This window comes from Natator depressus, chromosome 4, assembly GCF_965152275.1.
Source record: "Natator depressus isolate rNatDep1 chromosome 4, rNatDep2.hap1, whole genome shotgun sequence".
NCBI classification, from domain to species: Eukaryota; Metazoa; Chordata; order Testudines; family Cheloniidae; genus Natator; species Natator depressus.
This window is the reverse complement of record NC_134237.1, coordinates 97090661-97113079: the sequence shown is the minus strand read 5'-3', so window position 1 is coordinate 97113079 and position 22419 is coordinate 97090661. Positions and strand designations below refer to the sequence as shown.

The window sequence follows — 22419 nt, the reverse complement described above, 5'->3', positions numbered from 1 at the left end:
ATCACGTTCGACCACCCGGCTCTGAGGCAGGAGCAATCGTCCGCCGACCGCACTAAGACCCGAGTAAGCGGGGAATGGGGCCAGGCAGCTCAGCTGAGTACCGATCTGACCGCTCGGGACTCGTCCTCGGGGCTCGGTGCGGGACAGAGCAGCGGACGGTGGCTATGGCGCTGCTTCAGCGCGGCCGCTGCTGTCGAGTCGCCGCCACGACAAGCCTGAGGCGGCTGGTGCTGGGGTCCCAGGGGCGGGTGAGTGAGCGAGGGCGGCCTTCCCCGGTCCCGCTCGCCAGGCGGCTCTTGCCCCCCGGCCGGGCCGGGGTCTTCCCCCAGCACAGGGCCCCGCCCGCCCGCGGCTCCGCTGCGCCCCTCGGGGTGAGCTGCTCCCGCCGCGGCCCTGTTCTGTGTAGCGCCGGGTCCGGGGCTCGACCCTCTGTGACCAGCGTTCGGCTCTGCCCTGCGGCCCCGGGCCGCCCCCGCCCTGGCGGGTCCCGAGCCCCTGCCCGTGCCTCGCTGGAGCTGGGCGCAGAGCCGACCCCGGACCCCGAGCATCGCCCGGAACAGACAGAGCGGGTCGGTCCCCGATCACCTCCTGCCTCGGGGAGCAGCACACGCAGCCCTAGGGCGTCTTGGCCTGTTGGTTGCAGCATCCCCTGGCTAGTAACCCGCGTCTCATTTACTGGCCGGGGTCACTCCCTGCTTGCAGGCTTCGCTCTCCCATCGAGTGGCTGTGTTTCAGTTTTTCCTGAGTGTGTGTGTTTTGCGTTTTTCCAAACTGAATCTCATTTATATTTTATCTATGTTTCTAATCCGAAGAGATTGGTCTAATAAAAGATATTACCTTACCCACCTTGTCTCTCTAATACCCTGGGACCGACTGGCTACTACAACACTACAGCATAGGTAGATCCCTTTGTGTTTCTTCTGTGTTCTCCCTGATGTTTGTGAGATCTCCCAGTTTAGTGCTCTCTGTACAGGGCTCAAATTGTGGGGAGGAAAGACTGGTGGTAGTGGCAGGACTCTCCCAAGCTGTACCCGGAGCTGATCTCTGGAGATGGCAGAATGAGATGCTTCTAGCAACAGGTGTTCAAAATATAATTGTTGCAGACTCTTTTGAGCCCCTTGAGTCCAGCTCTTCTGCAGAAGTTCCAACACACTGTATGCATAATAAGCTTGTGCCTCTGGCCCAGGATCGCAGAGTTATATAATGATGTCTGAATCTGAGCATTCATTAGAATTACATTTCTAGCTCTCATGGTTGCAAAGGAAAGCTCAAAAATATGATCTGAGTATTACTGATGGAGTTATGTTTGCTTGTGTCTGCAGTCAGCCTCCAGCAGAGAAAGAAGCAGCAGCCACTAGAGCCATGAAGGAAGCCACCTGGCCCTGTGACCATCAACAGAGCAGAGATGGCCCCAGCTGCTTTGGGACAGGAAGAGTTGAGGGACTACTAGCTCTATAGGATTGGCCCTCTTGGTGAGGCTGGGGCTTTGCATGCACTTAAAAGTTAGGTCAGCATAGCTCTGTCAGTTAGAAAACCACAGCTCTGACTAATCCCCAGTGGAGATGCAGTTATGTAAATAGAAAAGTGCTTCTGTTGACTTAACTAACTTCATTCAGGTTGGTGGTGTTCCTACACCAATGGAAGAAACCTTTCCACCAGCATAGGCTGCATTTACATTACAGGGTTCATATCTGCCCTCATATCTGCATGGACATAGCTATACTAGTATAGTCTCCGTAGTATAGACATAACTTAGGTCCCTGGGATCTGTTCTTTCCCTTGAGACTTTTAGCTCTACAAGACAGATTGGGAGGGGAAAATGATGGTACCTCCCAAATCCTGTTCATTTGTGGCTCCAAAACGAGACACCACTCACAATAGATTGTACTAGACTGTCATTCACTTTTGCTTTTCTTATGTGTTTTGATAACAGTGAAGGTTCACGATGTTGATATTTACATTATCATCACTGGACAAATGGGCTGCTCATCATCGGGCATTGGGATGAATGGGGCAGTTCAGACCTCTCTGAACTATTGTTTTATGTTCCTGGAAGACTCGGACAGACATCATTCCGTTGGTTTACAACACTCATTTTATGTTTTCAGGGTTTTCTCCACAACCATAAAGGCTACCGATTTTTTTTTATGGAAATTAAGATTCTGGATCACAAGAGGGCAAACTTAAAAAAAAGCAACATTGGGTTTCTGACTCAGCCCAGTTTGAGCCCTGGTCATTGATGCCATTTATCTCCTCTTCCAGATGCTATTAAATAGCACTGGATCCTAACAACAAACCCCATCGTTTCTCGCTAGACATTTCCCCCACTACTTACTTGATCATGCTCATTTTCACCTTTTGTTTGCAGTCCTTTAGTTAGTTTTTAATCAAGATGACAATATTTGAACCCAAATCCATATTAATTAATGTTAAGGATAAGATCTTGTGGAACTTTGCATTCCTTTCTGTCTGTCTTACATGCATTGAAACCGAAAGGATGATTATTCCAAAAAGGCCACTGGGACTCAGAAGATTAAATAATCTGTCCTATACAGTGGGTCACCAAAAGGATTTGAGAGCTTTTAAGACTTTTATGGTGAGGTGGCTGAGGCATTCCAACTGCATCACCTAGAGGCTTGCTTGGCTAGATGTTAAGAATCTCCCATCCCGCCCTTAGCTGTCAGAGCTCACTGAACAATGGCAGTTTCCAATTTTTAGGCCTGAAGAGGAGATTCCTTCTCTTTGAACTCTAAGGCCACCGACTTAAAAGCACTACACGCTTTCCCACGTCACTACTGACTTTGATGTGTAGGGTACTATGGATGCTTTCTTTGGCAGATGTATCTTTTATATGGTAATTTATTATGCTCGTGTTTTAAATACCCTGCGTTTTCTATACTGGCTACTGCTGGTATATTTGAATGCTGCTAAATTTTAGTTACTCCATTTCTAAGTACGTACCAGTGCCATCCTGCCCTGTTGCTGTAGTGGTATTGGAGCTCCCTCCTATTTGCAAGTTTTTGAAGATTATACTTGAATGTGCTGTATATTTTTTGCTCTAGTATGTGCTTAATCAAGCAATACAGTAATTTAAGCTTATTCCTTTGTTCACATTTAAGTGTTCAGCTTCTTCCAGTGTTTTGATTTTCACTTTTGAAACTTATGGACTTTGCGGCATCTGTCCCCTTTCTAGGGACTGAGACCGGAAAATATTATTTTCCAGTCTCCATATGCTGATTGCCTATGTCTGCATTTGCATATTATTGTACTTGAAAACAAGAGTCAAAATTCTGCCATTGGATGTGTGTTCATAGCTCCCACTGAAATCAATGAGAGTTGAGCACAAACTTCCAAGGATGGAACTTGGCCTTAAATTAACAGGTAAAAAATAAACCTTTCACAATTGTTCTATACAGCTCTTGTAAGGCCTGTAAATTGTTAACTTTTTGGCTTCTGTATGAAGCTAATATAAGCCCTGTCAGCTCTCAAGAGATGTATACCAGCAGTTATCCAATACATATAAGCACATTTATGATTATAAGGGTAATACAGTTCTGCTCTGTTTAGGTGTGTGGAAGCAATGTGTGGAGCCAGTACAGAGCATCAAGTTCTTTGCCAGATGAAAAGAAGGAGTTTCTGCAAAATGGACCTGATTTTCAAGATTTTGTATCTGGGGATTTTTCTGATAAGAGCATGTGGGCTGAGTATAAAGGCAATTTAAAACGCCAGAAGGGAGAAAGGTAACTAGCTTTAAGTAATTACACTCTACTCTGAGGTAGCATCATGCTTTGTTTAGTACTTGATATCTCTTGTATTCTACTGTACACAAATACCTACATATATCATATTCTATTTGTCAAGTTGTGTAGTACTGCAATGGCTACTTCACGCTTCATTTTGGAAGGAACGGTCATTTGAAGAGGGGAAAGTATTAGTTTCCCATATGAACTCTTTAAGCACAACATGCAGAGATAAGATAGCTAATTAGTAATTTCAATACAGTTGATAAGAATAACTGTTATGCATACAAGTAAAAACTTCTAATACCTAAAACACCATTGGCAATATATTTTTATTTTCAGTGTTTTTGGCCCCAAAATAGTAGTGAATGGTTCCACTTACATAGCTCTATTTTAATTATAGCTGGGAAAAGAGTCATTTATTTGATTCATAAAATGTTACTGGAGATTCACAGAACTAAATAAATCACTTATGATTTTGGCAAGTTTGATTTTTTTTAACCTAGTCCTGAATGTATTCATGGTACAGACAGGTTGCACCACAGTTGTTTGTGGTTTATTAACAATAATGAGCCTGTAAATTGATAGTGCCCAGCACCATTCTGTAAAGGCAGTGGTAATATCTGAAAGTCTCATCCAAAAGTAATATAATCTGCCCTTGTATATGTTTTGCCCTACTTTAATATAGTACCTGTAGAACTTGTGTTGGAACTTGTCCAGTTAGCTGCTAATTGCTTTAGTACACTAAATAATAAATGACAGAATAACAGACATCCATCTTTTATACAAGCCCTTTTATTATTATGATAATCTGTGTTACTTTATACAATTTGGTTATAATCTGAAAAAGTGCCTATAAAAATGACATTTTGGAGCTTTATGTTTAGAGTCTCAATTATTTCCAGACCAATTCTGCCCAGTTTACAAGTTAAGAAGATGATTTTTTCTAACTTCCAGGTATACAAACTCAGTTTGAAATATTAAAAACAAGCTGTATTCTTTCTGGCTCAGGCATGTCCAACAATAAAGATTCTGCAATCAAACCTTTGTTCCTAATCCTGTAAAGAAAATTATGTAGGCAAAGTTTGCTTTCATTTACACCCATGAAACTCCATGAAGGCCAGGGAAGTTACACCAGTGTAACAAAAGGCAGAATATGTCCCATTCTATGGCACTGACCAAAAGTTTTTAGCTATCCACACTGTACTGGTTGTGTACTTTGAAAAATGCACTTTAAACAGTATTCTAGATGAACATTAGTAGTCTTGATTCCTCTGGTGAAATAGCCACCAATATATCTGGAAGGCATTGGAGTGCTTGTGCCACGAACAGTAACAAATTATAAATATGTGTCAGTGGGACAATATGCCAATTTGTGTTTTTGATAAATTGTTGGGGTTTTTTGTTTTGTATGTAGATAGATTCATGAAGACTAAATTCAAAAGCTGTGAAAAACAAAACGAGCCACCCCTTCAAAATTTGCTTGGAGTAACGAGCCACCCCTTCAAAATTTGCTAGGAGTTTGTAGTAGCTATGTAATTATATTGCCAATGTCTGAATTACCATATATAGCGTGGCAGTAAGGTTAGTGATCTTAAACCCTATAATTGTGGATACTTGCATCTTAGCTTGGTGGCAGGCTAATAAATGAGGATGGAAATGAGAAGTATGGTACTTTTTTGAAATATATTAATGCTCATTTATTAATCATGACCAGCTTCAAGGAATCTTTCATACCCAGAGGCTGTAACAAAGTAAAGTAGATCTATGAAGTTAAGTGATTACATGTAAGTAATTTATTAATCCTTATATTTGCTTGATATTATTCAGGCTGCGACTTCCTCCATGGCTAAAAACTGAGATTCCCATAGGAAAGAACTATAATAAACTGAAGAGTACACTGCGAAGTTTAAAGCTTCATACTGTAAGTCTAATGCCTGACACATTTTCTTCTAGGAAGAAAGCAATGTTTTCATGATGTGAAATTCACCCCTTTGCTCAGGAGCAGCAGAGAGCCTATGCATCACTTACGCCTTTGTGGCTTCAGTGGGAACATATGATGCATAGGCCTTGTCCTCTGCTTTGCACAGGGGTGAATTTCACCCATGGAGAGCAAGGGAAGAAACAAACAGCAGAAAATTTGACATTTTCCCTGCAATGATCTTAAATATGGTGTTGTGTTTCTCAAGTCCTCTAAAGTCAAAAGATTATCAGTGTGTCTAATTTAAGTGGAAACATTCGTGTAATTTTTGGGACGGTATATAAATAATTCACATGAAAAGAAATTCAAGAAATGTTTGTGTTCTCTATTAAATATGCCCCCCATTGATGGAAAGAGACAGAAGATTTAAAACAAGTATGAAATTCTTTTCTTCGGAAAAAGATTGTTCTGTAATGTATCACAGATCTTGTGAATTTTTTATAAACTTTTTTATTACATCTAAAAGGTGCATAATTAATGCAGTTTAGAATGTGCAATTCTGACGGTTATTTTGATGAGCAGTTTTTGGGAAGTTGTGTAGTTCAGAGGAAGAATGGTGTTGGGGTTAAGACAGAAGATTGGGTGTCACGTGACACATGTTCTCTTCCCAGCTCTGCCATTAACTGGGGCAACTCACTTAACCTATCTGTGATTTAATTTCCTCCTCATAATTTCAGTACCTGTCTCAGAAGAGAGAACAAATTCCTTTGGCGGAAGGTGCTATAGAAATGCAATTTATTATTATTAATGTCATTTTATTTATAGGTGTGTGAGGAAGCACGTTGTCCCAACATTGGAGAGTGTTGGGGAGGGGGTGAGTATGCTACTGCTACAGCAACTATCATGGTAAGTCAATAACCACAATCTTACAGTAGGAAATATATTCTGTTGGTAGCAAATTTGGGTATACAAAAATCTCCAGCGTAAAAGTGACCCAGGTATATTATGCTAAAGTGCACATCAAATCTCTGTCTCCTATGGTTTTTAACAGTTGAGTCTTTTGAAGTAGCATATTCAGTAGTTTCTTGGCTGAACAATACAAAGTTTAAAATATAAAGTAAACATAATCTTTTCTTATTTCAGTTGATGGGTGACACATGTACAAGAGGTTGCAGATTTTGTTCAGTTAAGACAGCAAAAAATCCACCTCCATTGGATCTTAATGAACCCTACAATACAGCAAAAGCTATAGCTGAATGGGGCTTGGATTATGTTGTATTGACATCTGTAGACCGAGATGGTTAGTATGTTGTCAGTAGTGTCTTCCAGTGTAAGCTCCCATACACACTATGCAGCAGTTTTAGAGTCCTCAGTCAGTTTGGGTTATTAGAGGTATAGGGTTTAAACTTTTATGAGATTGATGAAAGGAATGAATGACACAGAAACTTTTCAGAGATTACGAAATGCTCTTCCTGACGCAGGCAAAATACACATAGAAGATATACAATTATGTAATTGGTTAAATGTTGGTTCCTTATGGAACTGATTCAGTCTATTTGAGTAGAGCCTAATTTAAAAAAAAATATTGCTACCTTTCCACTAAGGTTGTAATGGTTCTTTTGTGCTGTTGCTATCTTGGTGGAAAGACTGTCTCAGAAAAAGAGTGTCTTGTATTCCATTGAAAGACCAATAGTTTCTAACAGTGGCTTTCAATAAAAGAGCGGGAACAATTTCTTTTTGTGTATATTTCTCTTTTCTTAAACTACCTCTGTGGAAGAAAAAAGAAATTAAACCATACAGATCTGTGCTAAGATTAAAGGGGCTAAGGTAAACTCATACATATTCAAGGAAATTCAGAATGAAAGTTCCAACTCTGTTCTAACTAACCATACTTACCCTGGGTATTGTAAGGGTATGGTAGCATACCTATTGTACAGTTTAGGCATAAGTAGTAAGTTAAGGATGGAATCTCAGCTTTAATTTAGAATCGCTTTACATTTTTGTGGTTAGATTAGACTCTTAACATCAAAGCCACACAGAATTACACAAAAATATTATTTTTAATGTAAAAATACCAAATTATTGCATTGTTTCTAGATATTCTAGATGGTGGAGCAGAACACTTTGCAAAAACTGTATCACACTTGAAGGAAAGGTACATTATTAATTTATTACTATTAATTATTATTCAGCATTTATGTTGTGGTAGTGCCTACAGGCCAAAAGCAGACGGGGCTCTATGGTAATATTTACTATACAAATATGTAATAAATAGCAGTCCCTACCCCAGAGAGCTTACATGTCCACTCCTGGATTTTTCATCCTCGCTTGTGTTACACTTACAAGTTAGATTAAGTATATAGGCAGGAATGTTCTCCTGCTGAATTTCTGTTTATCCCAGATTCCTTTTAAAATTAAGCACTAAACTGTTTCTTTGGACCACATATATAGAGCAATGGGACATATCTATCTATTTTTTTGTGGATGTTTATATTTTAATGATAGGGTTGTAGCACAGTAATAATGGGTTTGGGAAAAGATAAAAACTGTTGTAACTGGGTTCCAAAGATAATCTGATTTATTTTTCAGCTCTGACCTCTAAGCTTTGCCATTTTTTCCAAGGAGGTGCTCTCTGTGACCCTGATTCCACCTTTATACTTTCCCTTTGACACCTTCTTCTACTTTCCACTTTATGCATTGTGCCACCATGTCATTTTGGTAGCATGTTTGGGTCTTTGTTAGAAGGTTGTAGATTTAATTCCTGCAGCCTGATTTGGGCATTTGCCTAATACTTACCCTGTAATGAGGACTAGAGGGACTCACTTCAAAGTCTATCACCAGTACTTCGTTGATTACCTGGAAGGGTTTCTGTATACCAGTGGTTCTCAGCCTATTTACCACTATGGGCCATGTATGCAGCTCTCTGTTTTGTGGACTGCATCCACACAATATATATACTACCTGTATGGCCCTGAGGATGTCATATAGGCCTCAGCTGTGTGCTGATTGGGCTGCAGGTTGAGAACCACTGCTGTATAGTGATGCAAAGTACTTCTCCATCCAGCTTGGGGGAGCCAAATTCAAGCTATCGGGGAAGTGAATTAAATTCCTAAATAGCAATGCAAAGTATTTACAGTCCATTTGGTCAGATGTCCCCTCTGTCATTCAGAAGTTCAGATGTTCAAATCTTATTAAAAATCTTGCTAAGTGTAGTATGGAGCGAAAATGAAAGTCAGATGTAACCTGCACTTAATTTGAGCAAGTCTGGTGACTCAGTAGATCATAGAAATGGCTCTGATGTTATGTTTGACTTATGTAACATTCATTTTATTTCGTGCACTAGTCAAAGCAGGAGTTGCACCTATACTATGTTTTGAGTAAAAATTAACTCTCAAGTATTTTCAGTACTCCACTGTTGTAGATGTTTACCTAACTTAACTTTACTTTGTAGATTTAAATATCAACATCGTCGATTTAGGGTTGTTTTAAAAAATACTGAATTTTGATTTCGTTTAAAATATTCTGGTATTTTAGTATCATGTTATTGAAATATTTGATTTGAGCATCAATAATAAAAATACCACAAGCGTGTTCATTTTTCAATCTTTGTTTTTCAGGAATTCAAAAATTCTAGTAGAATGTTTAACCCCTGATTTTCGAGGGGACCTTAAAGCTGTGGAGAAAGTTGCCTTGTCAGGACTAGACGTATACGCCCATAATGTGGAAACTGTTCCAGAGTTACAGAGGTGATTAAAGGTGATCTGTGTATATAAACAAATAGTCGGATGCATACAATTAGAGGGTATTGTGTAATGTTCTTATGAAAGCAATATTTAGATCAACCAACATTAAACCTTCTATAGATCCCTTTAACTCGACTCATTGTTTGTACATACATCATTTACACTTATAAATAGTAAAAATCCTCCATACCTTATAATCAAATAGCATCTAAAGTTAAAAATTAAAAAGTAGACAATACAGTTCTATCTACCATAAATTTTGAAGTAAATTTTCCAATGAGAAGCTTGTCTTATAAAATAAACAGGAAAGGAAAATACTGATTCTAACAGAGGTCAGGCTAGATCTATTTTGTAAGAAAGATACATGTGATTACATTAAAACAAAATTAGTTCTTTTCATTTTAATACGTGCATTGGACCTCTTTTTGGAGGGAGAGAAAATTTACTTGGTAAGCCAATACCTGTACATTTTTTTAGCATGTATTCAAACTTACCTGACTGCATAATTGGAGCATCCACGGAATCAGTGCCTACGACTATGGAATTATGTTTTCAAAATGAGGATGTATTTATCACACTTTGGCAACTAGCCCACAGCATTTCTCCATCATCATTATGTCTCGGTGCCACCAGTGGGACCCAAGTCCTTTTGTCTTCATAGTAAAGTAGCCCACGAAAGCTTATGCTCTAATACATTTGTTAGTCTCTAAGGTGCCACAAGTACTCCTGTTCTTTTTGCGGATACAGACTAACACGGCTGCTACTTTGAAACACTTCCCAGTGAAACTTCCAGAATCCTCTGCTTTCTTCCCTCAATAGCCACATGTGTTATACATGATTTCGACCAGCAGAGGGCTACCTATCTTGTAAAGAAGCAGATTAAAAATTTTATAGACCTTAAAAAGTGGAGTCAGCCAACTCCTTTTCTTTGAGTGTCCGATGTTTTTCTACCACACAGGAGGGTCTCCAAGTGCAACTCCATACCCCCAGCCATTGGCCTTTTTTCCTAATAACTTGGAAATTCAGAGTGACATCATCACACTCTGAAGTCTCCAGCTAAACTGTCTAAATTCAGCTTAAATATGGGTGGGCCATATCCACGCTGTTGGTCAAACTGTGGAAATTGAATTAGCCCAAACCAGTTTTAATGTATGTTTAAACTTCCCAGTTTTAATGTACACTAAAACTTCCCAGCATAGACTGTTCTTAAGTGGCTCCAACTAAATTCTCATGTAGACTTCAAATACAACTCTGTCAGGGCTGTTCCCCAACACAAGCAAAACAGTTTCATCTTTACTATTGTTGATTTCTTTGCATTATGGTAGAGCTTGGAGGCCCTACAAACATCAGGGCCTCAGTACTAGAACCTGTACGAACACTTGATAAAAGAACGTCCTTGCTCTAAAGACCTTACAATCTAAATAGACAGTGGGGTTCTGCACAGCTTGCAAGACTGGGACCTAAGTAGATACTTATATGCGCCCTACCACAGTAATATCTCCAGCGCCTTTGTTACTCTTTGGGCCAGATTCCCTCATGTACCAAGATATACTCAGCACAGGAAAGAGTGAGTGCAGGGAGGGCCACTGTCAGAGACCCAGTACCAGCTCCCTGATTCTCAGGTTGTCCCAGCCCTAGGGACCATATGCCCACTCAGAATTTTCATAGGGCATTGGAGCTCTCCTCTGCCCCCTCCTTAGCCCTCTGTGCCCTATTATGCCTCTTCCCTTTCCTGACACTTCCCCTACAGTGGAAATGGGGGCAGGGGAAGGTGGGGAATGGCATTAATGATAGCTCTGTCAACTTTACTCCAGTTCCATTAGGCAAATTCTCAACTTGTCAGCTGTGAACCAATTATTTTCCCATTGCACTGCTGGGGGATGGAACTGGGGTTGACAATCTGGCCCCTAGTGGTTAGCTGGAGACCATTTTCTGCAAAGCTGGGCTCTCAGAGCAGCAGCACTTTGGTTGCATCAATCACAAGAGAAAGTAATGGAAACATTTTTTTTTAAGTGAAAGCTTTGGTTTTGCAGGAATTGACAAATATTGTAGAAAGTTTCTAAAATCTCAGGCCCCTCAGTTTTTTTATTGTGATTTTACCAATGTCCCTTATCTCATGCATCTCTGTGTTTTTCTTCCTATGGTCAAAACAATATGAATATTTTTAAAGGAAAGTACGTGATCCTCGGGCCAATTTTAAGCAATCCTTACAAGTTTTGAAGCATGCTAAGAAGGTCCAACCTGATGTAATTTCTAAAACCTCCATTATGCTGGGATTAGGCGAGACAGATGAACAAGTATATTCAACAATGAAATGTAAGTAGCATAACTTAAGTATATGTATAAGCTTTACCAAGTTGGAACATAATTGCAAGCTTGGGCATTGCAATATAACTAAAATGGACACACATGCATATAAGTTGGTCTGTTGGGAAAAATTGTTTTCTAACTTTTTTATGCAAAAAGGTTTTGTTCAATTTAAAAATTGAAACTCTGAAACAACTGTTGTTTATACTACTTTCAAATGGACAGGATTAATTTCACTATCAGATATCAGAAGGGTAGCCGTGTTAGTCTGCATCTGTAAAAGCGGCAAAGAGTCCTGTGGCACCTTATAGACTAACAAACATATTGGAGCATAAGCTTTTGTGGGTGAATACCCACTTCGTCGGATGCATGTAGTGGAAATTTCCAGAGGCAGGTATAAATATGCAAGCAAGAATCAGGCTAGGGGTAACGAGGTTAGTTCAATCAGGGAGGATGAGGCCCTCTTCTAGCAGTTGAGGTGTGAACACCAAGGGAGGAGAAACTGCTTTTGTAGTGGGCTAGCCATTCACAGTCTTTGTTTAATCCTGAGCTGATGGTGTCAAATTTGCAAATTAACTGAAGCTCAGCAGTTTCTCTATGAAGTCTGGTCCTGAAGTTTTTTTGCTGCAGGATGGCTACCTTTAAATCTACTATTGTGTGTCCAGGGAGGTTGAAGTGTGTCCATTTATCCTTTTATGTAGGAACTGTCCAGTTTGGCCGATGTACATAGCAGAGGGGCATTGTTGGCACATGATGGTGTATATTACATTGGTGGATGTGCAGGTGAATGAACCGGTGATGGTGTGGCTGATCTGGTTAGGTCCTGTGATGGTGTCGCTGGTGTAGATATGTGGACAGAGTTGGCATCGAGGTTTGTTGCATGGATTGGTTCCTGAGTTAAAGTTACTATGGTGTGTAGCTGCTGGTGAGAATATGCTTCAGGTTGGCGGGTTGTCTGTGGGCGAGGACTGGCCTGCCTCCCAAGGCCTGTGAAAGTGAGGGATCATTGTCCAGGATGGGTTGTAGATCACTGATGATGTGTTGGAGAGGTTTTAGCTGAGGACTGTATGTGATGACCAGTGGAGTTCTGTTGGTTTCTTTCTTGGGCTTGTCTTGCAGCAGGACACTTCTGGGTACACATCTGGCTCTGTTGATCTGTTTCCTTATTTCCTCATGTGGGTATCATAGTTTTGAGAATGCTTGGTGAAGATCTTGTAGGTGTTGGTCTCTGTCTGAGGGGTTGGAGCAAATGTGGTTGTACCTCAGCGCTTGGCAATAGACAATGGATCATGTGGTGTGTCCGGGATGGAAGGTGGAGGCATGAAGGTAGGCATAGCGGTCAGTGTGTTTTCAGTATAGGGTGTTGTTAATGTGACCGTCACTTATTTGCACCTTGGTGTCTAGGAAGAGGACCTTCCGGGTAGATTGGTCCAGGCTGAGCTTGATGGTGGAGTGAAAGCTATTGAAATTGTGGTGGAATTCTTCCAGGGTTTCCTTCCCATGGATCTAGATGATGGGGCATCCAGGATTTCCAGCATGCACAGGCAGAAATTGTGGAAAAACAACATCGCTTGCCTCATAACCTAAGTTGTGCAGAACGCAATGCCATCCACAGCCTCAGAAACTTCAGGACCAGACTTCAAGAGAAACTGCTGAGCTTCAGTTCATTTGCAAATTTGACACCATCAGCTCAGGATTAAACAAAGACTGTGAATGGCTAGCCCACTACGAAAGCAGTTTCTCCTCCCTTGGTGTTCACACCTCAACTGCTAGAAGAGGGCCTCATCCTCCCTGATTGAACTAACCTCGTTACCCCTAGCCTGATTCTTGCTTGCATATTTATACCTGCCTCTGGAAATTTCCACTACATGCATCCGACGAAGTGGGTATTCACCCACAAAAGCTTATGCTCCAATACGTCTGTTAGTCTATAAGGTGCCACAGGACTCTTCGCCACTTTCACTATCAGAGTGCTCCAAGGGCCTGATCCAGCTGCTATTGAAAACAATAGGCATCTTTCCATTGACTTCAGTGGGAGCTAGATCAGTCTTCATATCATTTAATGTTCATAATCATTTCATGATCTCAAATGTATACATGTAATGGATATTTTATTTATTTCATTGTACCTTTTTTTTATAAGTAACAAATGATTTTTTCTTGTTTGCTGAATAATTCTCTTTTGATTTTGATGCATAGATTATTTTAATTGTTCCTCTTCCCTGAGCTGCAGTACCTTCTTATATGAACTTTTGCACTTACCTGTAATTTTTGAGAAAAATAAAGGTTAATATAATGTAAGTAGAACCCTCTATAGGATGAAATTCATGAATTCCATATAATTCCCCCCATCTCCACCGCAGGGGCAGGCTGCAGGCCTGTCCATCTACAGCTGCGCTGTGGCGTTTCCATGTTATACGACATGTGAATTTACTAGGGCTGTCAATTAATCTCAGTTAACTCACGCAATTAACTAAAAAAAATTAATCACAATTAATCACAGTTTTAATCACACTGTTAAACAATAGGTTTCAGAGTAGCAGCTGTGTTAGTCTGTATTCGCAAAAAGAAAAAGGAGTACTTGTGGCACCTTAGAGACTAACAAATTTATTTGAGCATAAGCTTTCGTGAGCTATGCACAAATAAATTTGTTAGTCTCTAAGGTGCCACAAGTACTCCTTTTTCTTTTTGTTAAACATTAGAATACCAACTGAAATCTATTAAATATTTTGGAAGTTTTTCTACATTTTCATAAATGTTGATTTGAATTACAACACAGAATACAGAGTGTATATTATTTTTTATTACAAATATTTGCACTATAAAAATGATAAAGAGAAGAAACAGTATTTTTCAGTTCACCTCATACAAGTATTGTACTGCAATCTGTTTGTCGTGAAAGTGCAACTTACAAATGTAGATTTTGTTTGTTTGTTACATGACTGAACTCAAAAACAATACGGTGTAAAACTTTAGAGCCTACAAGTCCACTCCACTCAGTCCTACTTCTTGTTCAGCCAATTGCTAAGAGAAACAAGTTTGTTTACATTTATGGGAAATAATGCTGCCCTCTTTTTATTTACAATGTCACCAGAAAGTGAGAACAGGCATTTGCATGGCATTTTTGTAGCTGGCATTGCAAGGTATTTATGTGCCAAATATGCTAAACATTCGTATGCCTCTTCATGCTTCGGCCACCATTCCAGAGGACATGCTTCCATGCTGATGATGCTTGTTAAAAAAATAATGTCTAAATTAAATTTGTGACTGAACTCTTTGAGAGAGAATTGTATGTCCCCTGCTCTGTTTTACCCGCATTCTGCCATATATTTCATGTTATAGCAATCTCGGATGATGACCCAGCACATATTAATTTTAAGAACACTTTCACTGCAGATTTGACAAAACGCAAAGAAGGTACCAATGTGATTTCTAAAGATAGCTACCGCACTTGACCCAAGGTTTAAGAATCTGAAGTGCCTTACAAAATCAGAGAGGAACGAGGTGTGGAGCATGTTTTCAGAAGTCATAGAATCATAGAATATCAGGGTTGGAAGGGACCTCAGGAGGTCATCTAGTCCAATCCCCTGCTCAAAGCAGGACCAAACCCCAACTAAATCATCCCAGCCAGGGCTTTGTCAAGCCTGACCTTAAAAACTTCTACGGAAGGAGATTCCACCACCTCCCTAGGTAACGCATTCCAGTGTTTTACCACCCTCCTAGTGAAAAAGTTTTTCCTAATATCCAGCCTAAACCTCCCTCACTGCAACTTGAGACCACTACTCCTTGTTCTGTCATCTGCTACCACTGAGAACAGTCTAGATCCATCCTCTTTGGAACCCACTTTCAGGTAGTTGAAAGCAGCTATCAAATCCCCCCTCATTCTTCTCTTCCGCAGACTAAATAATCCCAGTTCCCTCAGCCTTTCCTCATAAGTCATGTGTTCCAGCCCCCTAATCATTTTTGTTGCCCTCCGTGGAAGTTTTCCAATTTTTCCACATCCTTCTTGTAGTGTGGGGCCCAAAACTGGACACAGTACTCCAGATGAGGCCTCACCAATGTCGAATAGAGGGGAACGATCACGTCCCTCGATCTGCTGGCAATGCCCCTACTTATACATCCCAAAATGCCATTGGCCTTCTTGGCAACAACGGCACACTGTTGACTCATATCCAGCTTCTCGTCCACTGTAACCCCTCGGTCCTTTTCTGCAGAACTGCTGCCGAGCCATTCGGTCCCTAGTCTGTAGCAGTGCATGGGATTCTTCCGTCCTAAGTGCAGGACTCTGCACTTGTCCTTGTTGAACCTCCTCAGATTTCTTTTGGCCCAATTCTCTAATTTGTCTAGGGCCCTCTGTATCCTATCCCTACCCTCCAGCGTATCTACCTTTCCTCCCAGTTTAGTGTCATCTGCAAACTTGCTGAGGGTGCAATCCACACCATCCTCCAGATCATTAATGAAGATATTGAACAAAACCGGCCCGAGGACCCACCCGTGGGGCACTCCACTTGATACCGGCTGCCAACTAGACATGGAGCCATTGATCACTACCCGTTGAGCCCAACAATCTAGCCAGCTTTCTATCCACCTTATCGTCCATTCATCCAGCCCATACTTCTTTAACTTGCTGGCAAGAATACTGTGGGAGACCATGTCAAAAGCTTTGCTAAAGTCAAGGAACAACACGTCCACTGCTTTCCCCTCATCCACAGAGCCAGTTATCTCGTCATCGAAGGCAATTAGATTAGTCAGGCATGACTTGCCCTTGGTGAATCCATGCTGACTGTTCCTGATCACTTTCCTCTCGTCTAAGTGCTTCAGAATTGATTCCTTGAGGACCTGCTCCATGATTTTTCCAGGGACTGAGGTGAGGCTGACTGGCCTGTAGTTCCCAGGATCCTCCTCCTTCTCCTTTTTTAAAGATGGGCACTACATTAGCCTTTTTCCAGTTGTCCAGGACTTCCCCCGATCACCATGAGTTTTCAAAGATAATGGCCAATGGCTCTGCAATCACATCCGCCAACTCCTTTAGCACTCTCGGGTGCAGCGCATCCAGCCCCACGGACTTGTGCTTGTCCAGCTTTTCTAAATAGTCCCGAACCACTTCTTTCTCCACAGAGGGCTGGTCACCTCCTCCCCGTGCTGTGCTGCCCAGTGCAGTAGTCTGGGAGCTGACCTTGTTTGTGAAGACAGAGGCAAAAAAAGCATTGAGTACATTAGCTTTTTCCACATCCTCTGTCACTAGGTTGCCTCCCTCATTCAGTAAGGGGCCCACTCTTTCCTTGACTTTCTTCTTGTTGCTAACATACCTGAAGAAACCCTTCTTGTTACTCTTAACATCTCTTGCTAGCTGCAACTCCAGGTGTGATTTGGCCTTCCTGATTTCACTCCTGCATGTCCGAGCAATATTTTTATACTCTTCCCTGGTCATTTGTCCAGTCTTCCACTTCTTGTAAGGTTCTTTTTTGTGTTTAAGATCAGAAAGGATTTCACTGTTAAACCAAGCTGGTCGCCTGCCATATTTACTATTCTTTCTACACATCGGGATGGTTTGTTCCTGTAATCTAAACAAGGATTCTTTAAAATACAGCCAGCTCTCCTGGACTCCTTTCCCCCTCATGTTATTCTGCCAGGGGATCCTGCCCATCAGTTCCCTGAGGGAGTCAAAGTCTGCTTTTCTGAAGTCCAGGGTCCGTATTCTGCTGTTCTCCTTTCTTCCCTGTGTCAGGATCCTGAACTCGACGATCTCATGGTCACTGCCTCCCAGGTTCCCACCCACTTTTGCTTCCCCTACTAATTCTTCCCAGTTTGTGAGCAGTAGGTCAAGAAGAGCTCTGCCCTGAGTTGGTTCCTCCAGCACGTGCACCAGGAAATTGTCCCCTACCCTTTCCAAAAACTTCCTGGATTGTCTGCGCACCGCTGTATTGCTCTCCCAGCCGATATCAGGGTGATAGAAGTCTCCCATGAGAACCAGGGCCTGTGATCTAGTAACTTCCGTGAGTTGCCGGAAGAAAGCCTCGTCCACCTCATCCCCCTGGTCCGTGGTCTATAGCAGACTACCACCACGACATCACCCTTGTTGCTCACACTTCTAAACTTAAGTCTTAAAAGAGCAACACTTAGATGCGGAAACTACAGAACCCAAACCACCAAAAAAGAAAATGAACCTTCTGCTGGTGGTGATGATGAAAATGAACATGCGTCGGTCTGCACTGTTTTGGATTGTTGTAGAGCCCATCATCAACATGGACGCATGTCCTCTGGAATGGTGGTTGAAGTATGAAGGGACGTATGAATCTTTAGCTCATCTGGCATGTAAATATCTTGCAACACTGGCTAAAACAGTGCCATGAGTACGTCTGTTCTCACTTTCAGGTGACATTGTAAACAAGAAAAGGGCAGCATTATCTCCTGGAAATGTAAACAAACTTGTTTGTTTGAGCGATTGGCTAAACAAGAAGTAGAACTGAGTGGACTTGGAGGCTCTAAAATTTTACAATGTTTTATTTTTGAAGGCAGGTTTTTTTGTACATAATTCTACATTTGTAAGTTCAATTTTCATGATAAAGAGATTGCACTACAGTACTTGTGTTAGGTGAATTGAAAAATACTATTTCTTTGTTGTTTTTCAGTGCAAAAAAAAAAGTAATCAAAAATAAATGTAAAGTGAGCACTGTACAATTTCAGAGTAGCAGCCTGTATTCGGAAAAAGAAAAGGAGTACTTGTGGCACCTTAGAGACTAACAAATTTATTTGAGCATAAGCTTTCATGAGCTACAGCTCATTTCATCGAATGCATTCTTTTCACTGTACAATTTGTATTCTGTGTTGTAATTGAAATCAATATATTTGAAAATGTAGAAGCCATCCCAAAATATTTAAATAAATGGTATTCTATTCTTGTTTAACAGTATGATTAATCACACGATTAATTTTTTTAATCACGCGATTAATCACAATTAATTTTTTTATTCCCTTGACAGCCCTAGAATTTACCAGTAGTTAAGTAGTTTCTTCACAGAACCATTTTATTCTAAGCAGATGTTCGTGCTAACTGTAATTGCAGTGTTGAAACATTGAAACAATTCATGCTTTTCGTTCTGCTTCACTATGGGGCAAATCCAGCACCCAACCCTAATACCTAGGATAGACATTGAGAAGGGGAGTGGAGGAGGAGCTATACATAACCTGATTCCTCAATCTTCCCATGGATCAGAAGACTAGACTAGTTGCACTGAACAGCATCTTTCAGCAGCTGAGGAGGAGGAGGCTGGATTTGTCCTTAATGACAGAGTTTCACTGAATCCAAGTTTGGTATAAATTAGTTCCATCCTGTATTGATATCTTAGCAGAGAAGGTGTATGTGCTTCCTGAGGCATCAAAACTAGCATATCCCACCAAGGATGCGGAGCTGGTGGAAGAAATTGGCAATTCCCCTTAGATTTATTCTTTCTTCATTAGAATTGTATGCATAATTTCAGCATCAACCCTCTTGTAACTGTGGAGTAAGATGAAGTATTTTCTTTTTATGTGTAGTTGGTGTTTCAGACTGTGTCAGATTAAGAGTCTGACCTAGATATGCTAATAATCATCATCATTTTCACCCAAAAGGAAGTAAATAATGAATGCACCTAGAAAATGAAAGCTCAAAAATTGAGAAATATGGACATTAAAGGTAAACCGAAGTATGCTAGAAAAGAGATTCTCATCCCTGCATTTAATTACGGGGTATTATTAATGGAGTGAAAAGGTACCTTTAGAAATAAATAAAAAGATACAATTCAGGCTTCAAAAGCTGACAGTCTAAATAGGTAATATGTAGATAAGTGATAGGGTATTGGATACAACCAGAAGCAAATGTTTGCTGGTGATACTTAGCACAGGTCAATTACTTTAAAAAAAAAAATCACTATTTTAATACTTCTGAGGAGAGGAATCAGGTTTATAGACCTCATGCAAGAAGTGAGTTTTTAGGACGGCATCGAGGCATGAGATACTGGAGGAACGATGGACCAAGCTAGGGTGAAGTAAAATAAATCACTTTAAAAAAAAATTAAAATATCTTAAATACTATACAGAATTTTTAAAAAATCAAATAAAAAGCTGCATCTTCACAGTTCAGTGTGGGCAGAAGCTCCCCAGTGGAAACTGTGGGGATGGCAAGAGACTATCAGATTTGCTGTAAATTGTACTTCAACAAAATGTCAAAATTAGCCTAGTCTAATGAAGTATCAGGAAAAATGTCAGATCCCGCTGGGAGACACACATACCAGCCACATTCACTCTTAAGTAGACAATAAGACAGTGAAAGGACTTGCTAAAACTGTTTGAAATCAGTTTTTAATATATTTACTTTTATTTACTAAGTATCTTGTTGTTCTAAAGTATTTATACCTAAATTCTGCAATTTCTCTTTAGCGCTTCAGTCATGCCCTCTGATGCTATGTATTGGAGGGTAGAATTTAATCCCTTATTTAATGAGCTAAGGAGTGACTTGCACTCAGAACTGCATTTTAGGTAAGATGATTTTTAGTCAGTGATGATACATCATGATTCTGTCACCTGCTAAGGAGGCACTTTTCTTTTTTATAGTATTACGTGAGGCAGATGTGGACTGTTTGACCTTAGGACAATACATGCAACCAACAAAACGTCATCTAAAGGTACAAATGCCTTGAATTTACTGGAAGCAGACTATGACCTGCACCTGATACCATTGTACCCCATCCCTTGTCAGAATGATGTCTCGTGCCCACCTACACACCTTCTCACTATATGCCAACTATGGATGTTTGAAGAGGACTCCCCTCAGATTGGGTAGCCATTCTTGCTCCTCCCAACCTGCCTTTTCTCAACAGTTAATCTGCTCTTTAGTGTGGGGCTGTTATGGGCTCGATGTTAGAAATTCTTGCCTGATGAATATTGTGAAATGTATAAACCCTAAAGTAATTAAGAGTTTAATCTTGCCACATCCTGTCTGAACATAGAGTTGGCATTCCAGTTCATTAACATTAATTATGCATTTAAAAGTTATTACAGTCTGAGCAGAATTATTTTTTTCCCTCCAGGTTGAGGAATATGTTACTCCTGACAAGTTTAAACACTGGGAAAAAGTGGGAAATGAGCTTGGATTTCATTACACAGCTAGTGGTCCTCTAGTGCGCTCCTCTTATAAAGCAGGTAAAGTACTGCACAATGTTAAATTATTATGTAAAGGTACAGCTGTAAAGTAATTGATATCAAAAGCTCACAATAGTGGTTCTTTGTTTTTCTATACAGCAAATGTATTGTCTTTTATAATTCCTCTAAAGGGGTTGCTATTACTTGAACAGTTACGATGCTGCTTATACTCACATTTTATAAAACTAATATTATTTAGCATTACACTTACTGCTCCAGGTATGGATTTATTTAAAATGTTGTGTATAATTTGCAACTTTTGCCATTAGCTTCCGAGCGAAGTGGGCTTTAAAACTGCCCCCTCTCATCTGTTGTGTCTTTTGATAGGGCTTCAGAAATAAGCCATTTTAATAACTGATTTTTCTTTTAGAAAATTCAGTGTACTAAATTACACCTGAACTAACATGTAGGCCCATATTCTCTTGCTGTGTGTGGGCAGGAGAAAAGAGCCAGTTGTGGTTCTATGCCAGCTCCAGAATAATATAGAGCACCTTTCAAGTACTGACACCTCACAACACTGTGTAAAATAGAGATAATTCCATTTTATTATTGGATATGCTGAGACACAGGATGTTAAATAACTTTCACACAACCAAGCACGAGAAGAATTGGGGAAGACAACCCAGGAGTCCTGATTTCCAGCCTCAGGCTGTAATTGTTAGAATTCCTATTGGGTAGGTTTGGATTTTCTAGAACATTGTCCACAGTATGGCTACATGTATACTGCTTTATTTGTTCTGTTTAATCCCCAAAGCAAGTAAAACTGATTTATAGGTATTACTTTTCATTTTAATTAGGTGAATTTTTCTTGAGGAATTTAGTAGAGAAAAGGAAGACAAAGGTCATCTGAAGGTGGAAGTGGACCCACTTTAAGTCACCTACAGCTTTAAAGATTCACTTTTTCATAAGTTCAATTAATTCCAAAAATATAGCAGCCCACACCATGGAATGATGAATGAACTTAATATTTCTAGAACACTGCTCCCTTGACAAAACAATTGACATTAATTCACCTTGTTGTTCTTAGTTTCCATAAAATTACAGTTACATGGTACTTTAGTGTTCAGTGAATCATCAAAAGCCTTAGCTTTAGAATGTATCAAAACAGAGACTCTGGTTTGGTGAGCAGGGGAATTATGAGGAAAAAATAAAGAGAAATGACATATATATGGAAACAAAAATGGATGGATTGTGAAATCTGGTGTAGTATATTAAATGCTGAAATAAAGAAAAAAAATCTTTCCACCTGCTGCAGTGTCAGTTGTGACTTTTTTCTTCTCCGAGGAGTGCCACCTCTACATTTTTTATTTATTTACTGGGGACTAATACTTGTTAGTTTGAAATGTGTGGAATCTTGCTAAGATGTTGAAATTTTTATATTAGCACTTCACATCCTGTCCTTTTCTCCTCCTCCTCACGCATTTTCACTTTCCACCAAGCCCATGAGAGAAGAGTGGACCTGTCTAAAATTATACTCCTGAGGGAATTCTGTGCCAAAAAAAAATGAAAAATTCTGCACACCATATTT

General features: G+C 40.3%; 1 protein-coding gene across 2 annotated transcripts; it reads left to right on the top strand.

Annotated features, from left to right (window-relative positions):
- Positions 1-59: 59 nt before the first annotated feature.
- On the top strand, positions 60-22141 carry LIAS (lipoic acid synthetase). 2 transcript variants are annotated; one of them, XM_074951548.1, is made up of 11 exons: positions 60-248; positions 3568-3740; positions 5571-5664; positions 6487-6567; positions 6805-6961; positions 7759-7816; positions 9279-9407; positions 11575-11720; positions 20304-20374; positions 20780-20891; positions 21689-22141. In XM_074951548.1, exons 1-11 carry the CDS (start codon positions 75-77, stop codon positions 21739-21741), a joined length of 1248 nt encoding a protein of 415 aa, XP_074807649.1. In that variant the 5' UTR covers positions 60-74; the 3' UTR covers positions 21742-22141. The 2 variants fall into 2 exon arrangements, with proteins under 2 accessions (XP_074807649.1, XP_074807650.1); XM_074951549.1 differs by lacking the exon at positions 6805-6961 and having other exon boundaries at positions 6487-6535.
- The last annotated feature ends 278 nt before the right edge of the window (positions 22142-22419 follow it).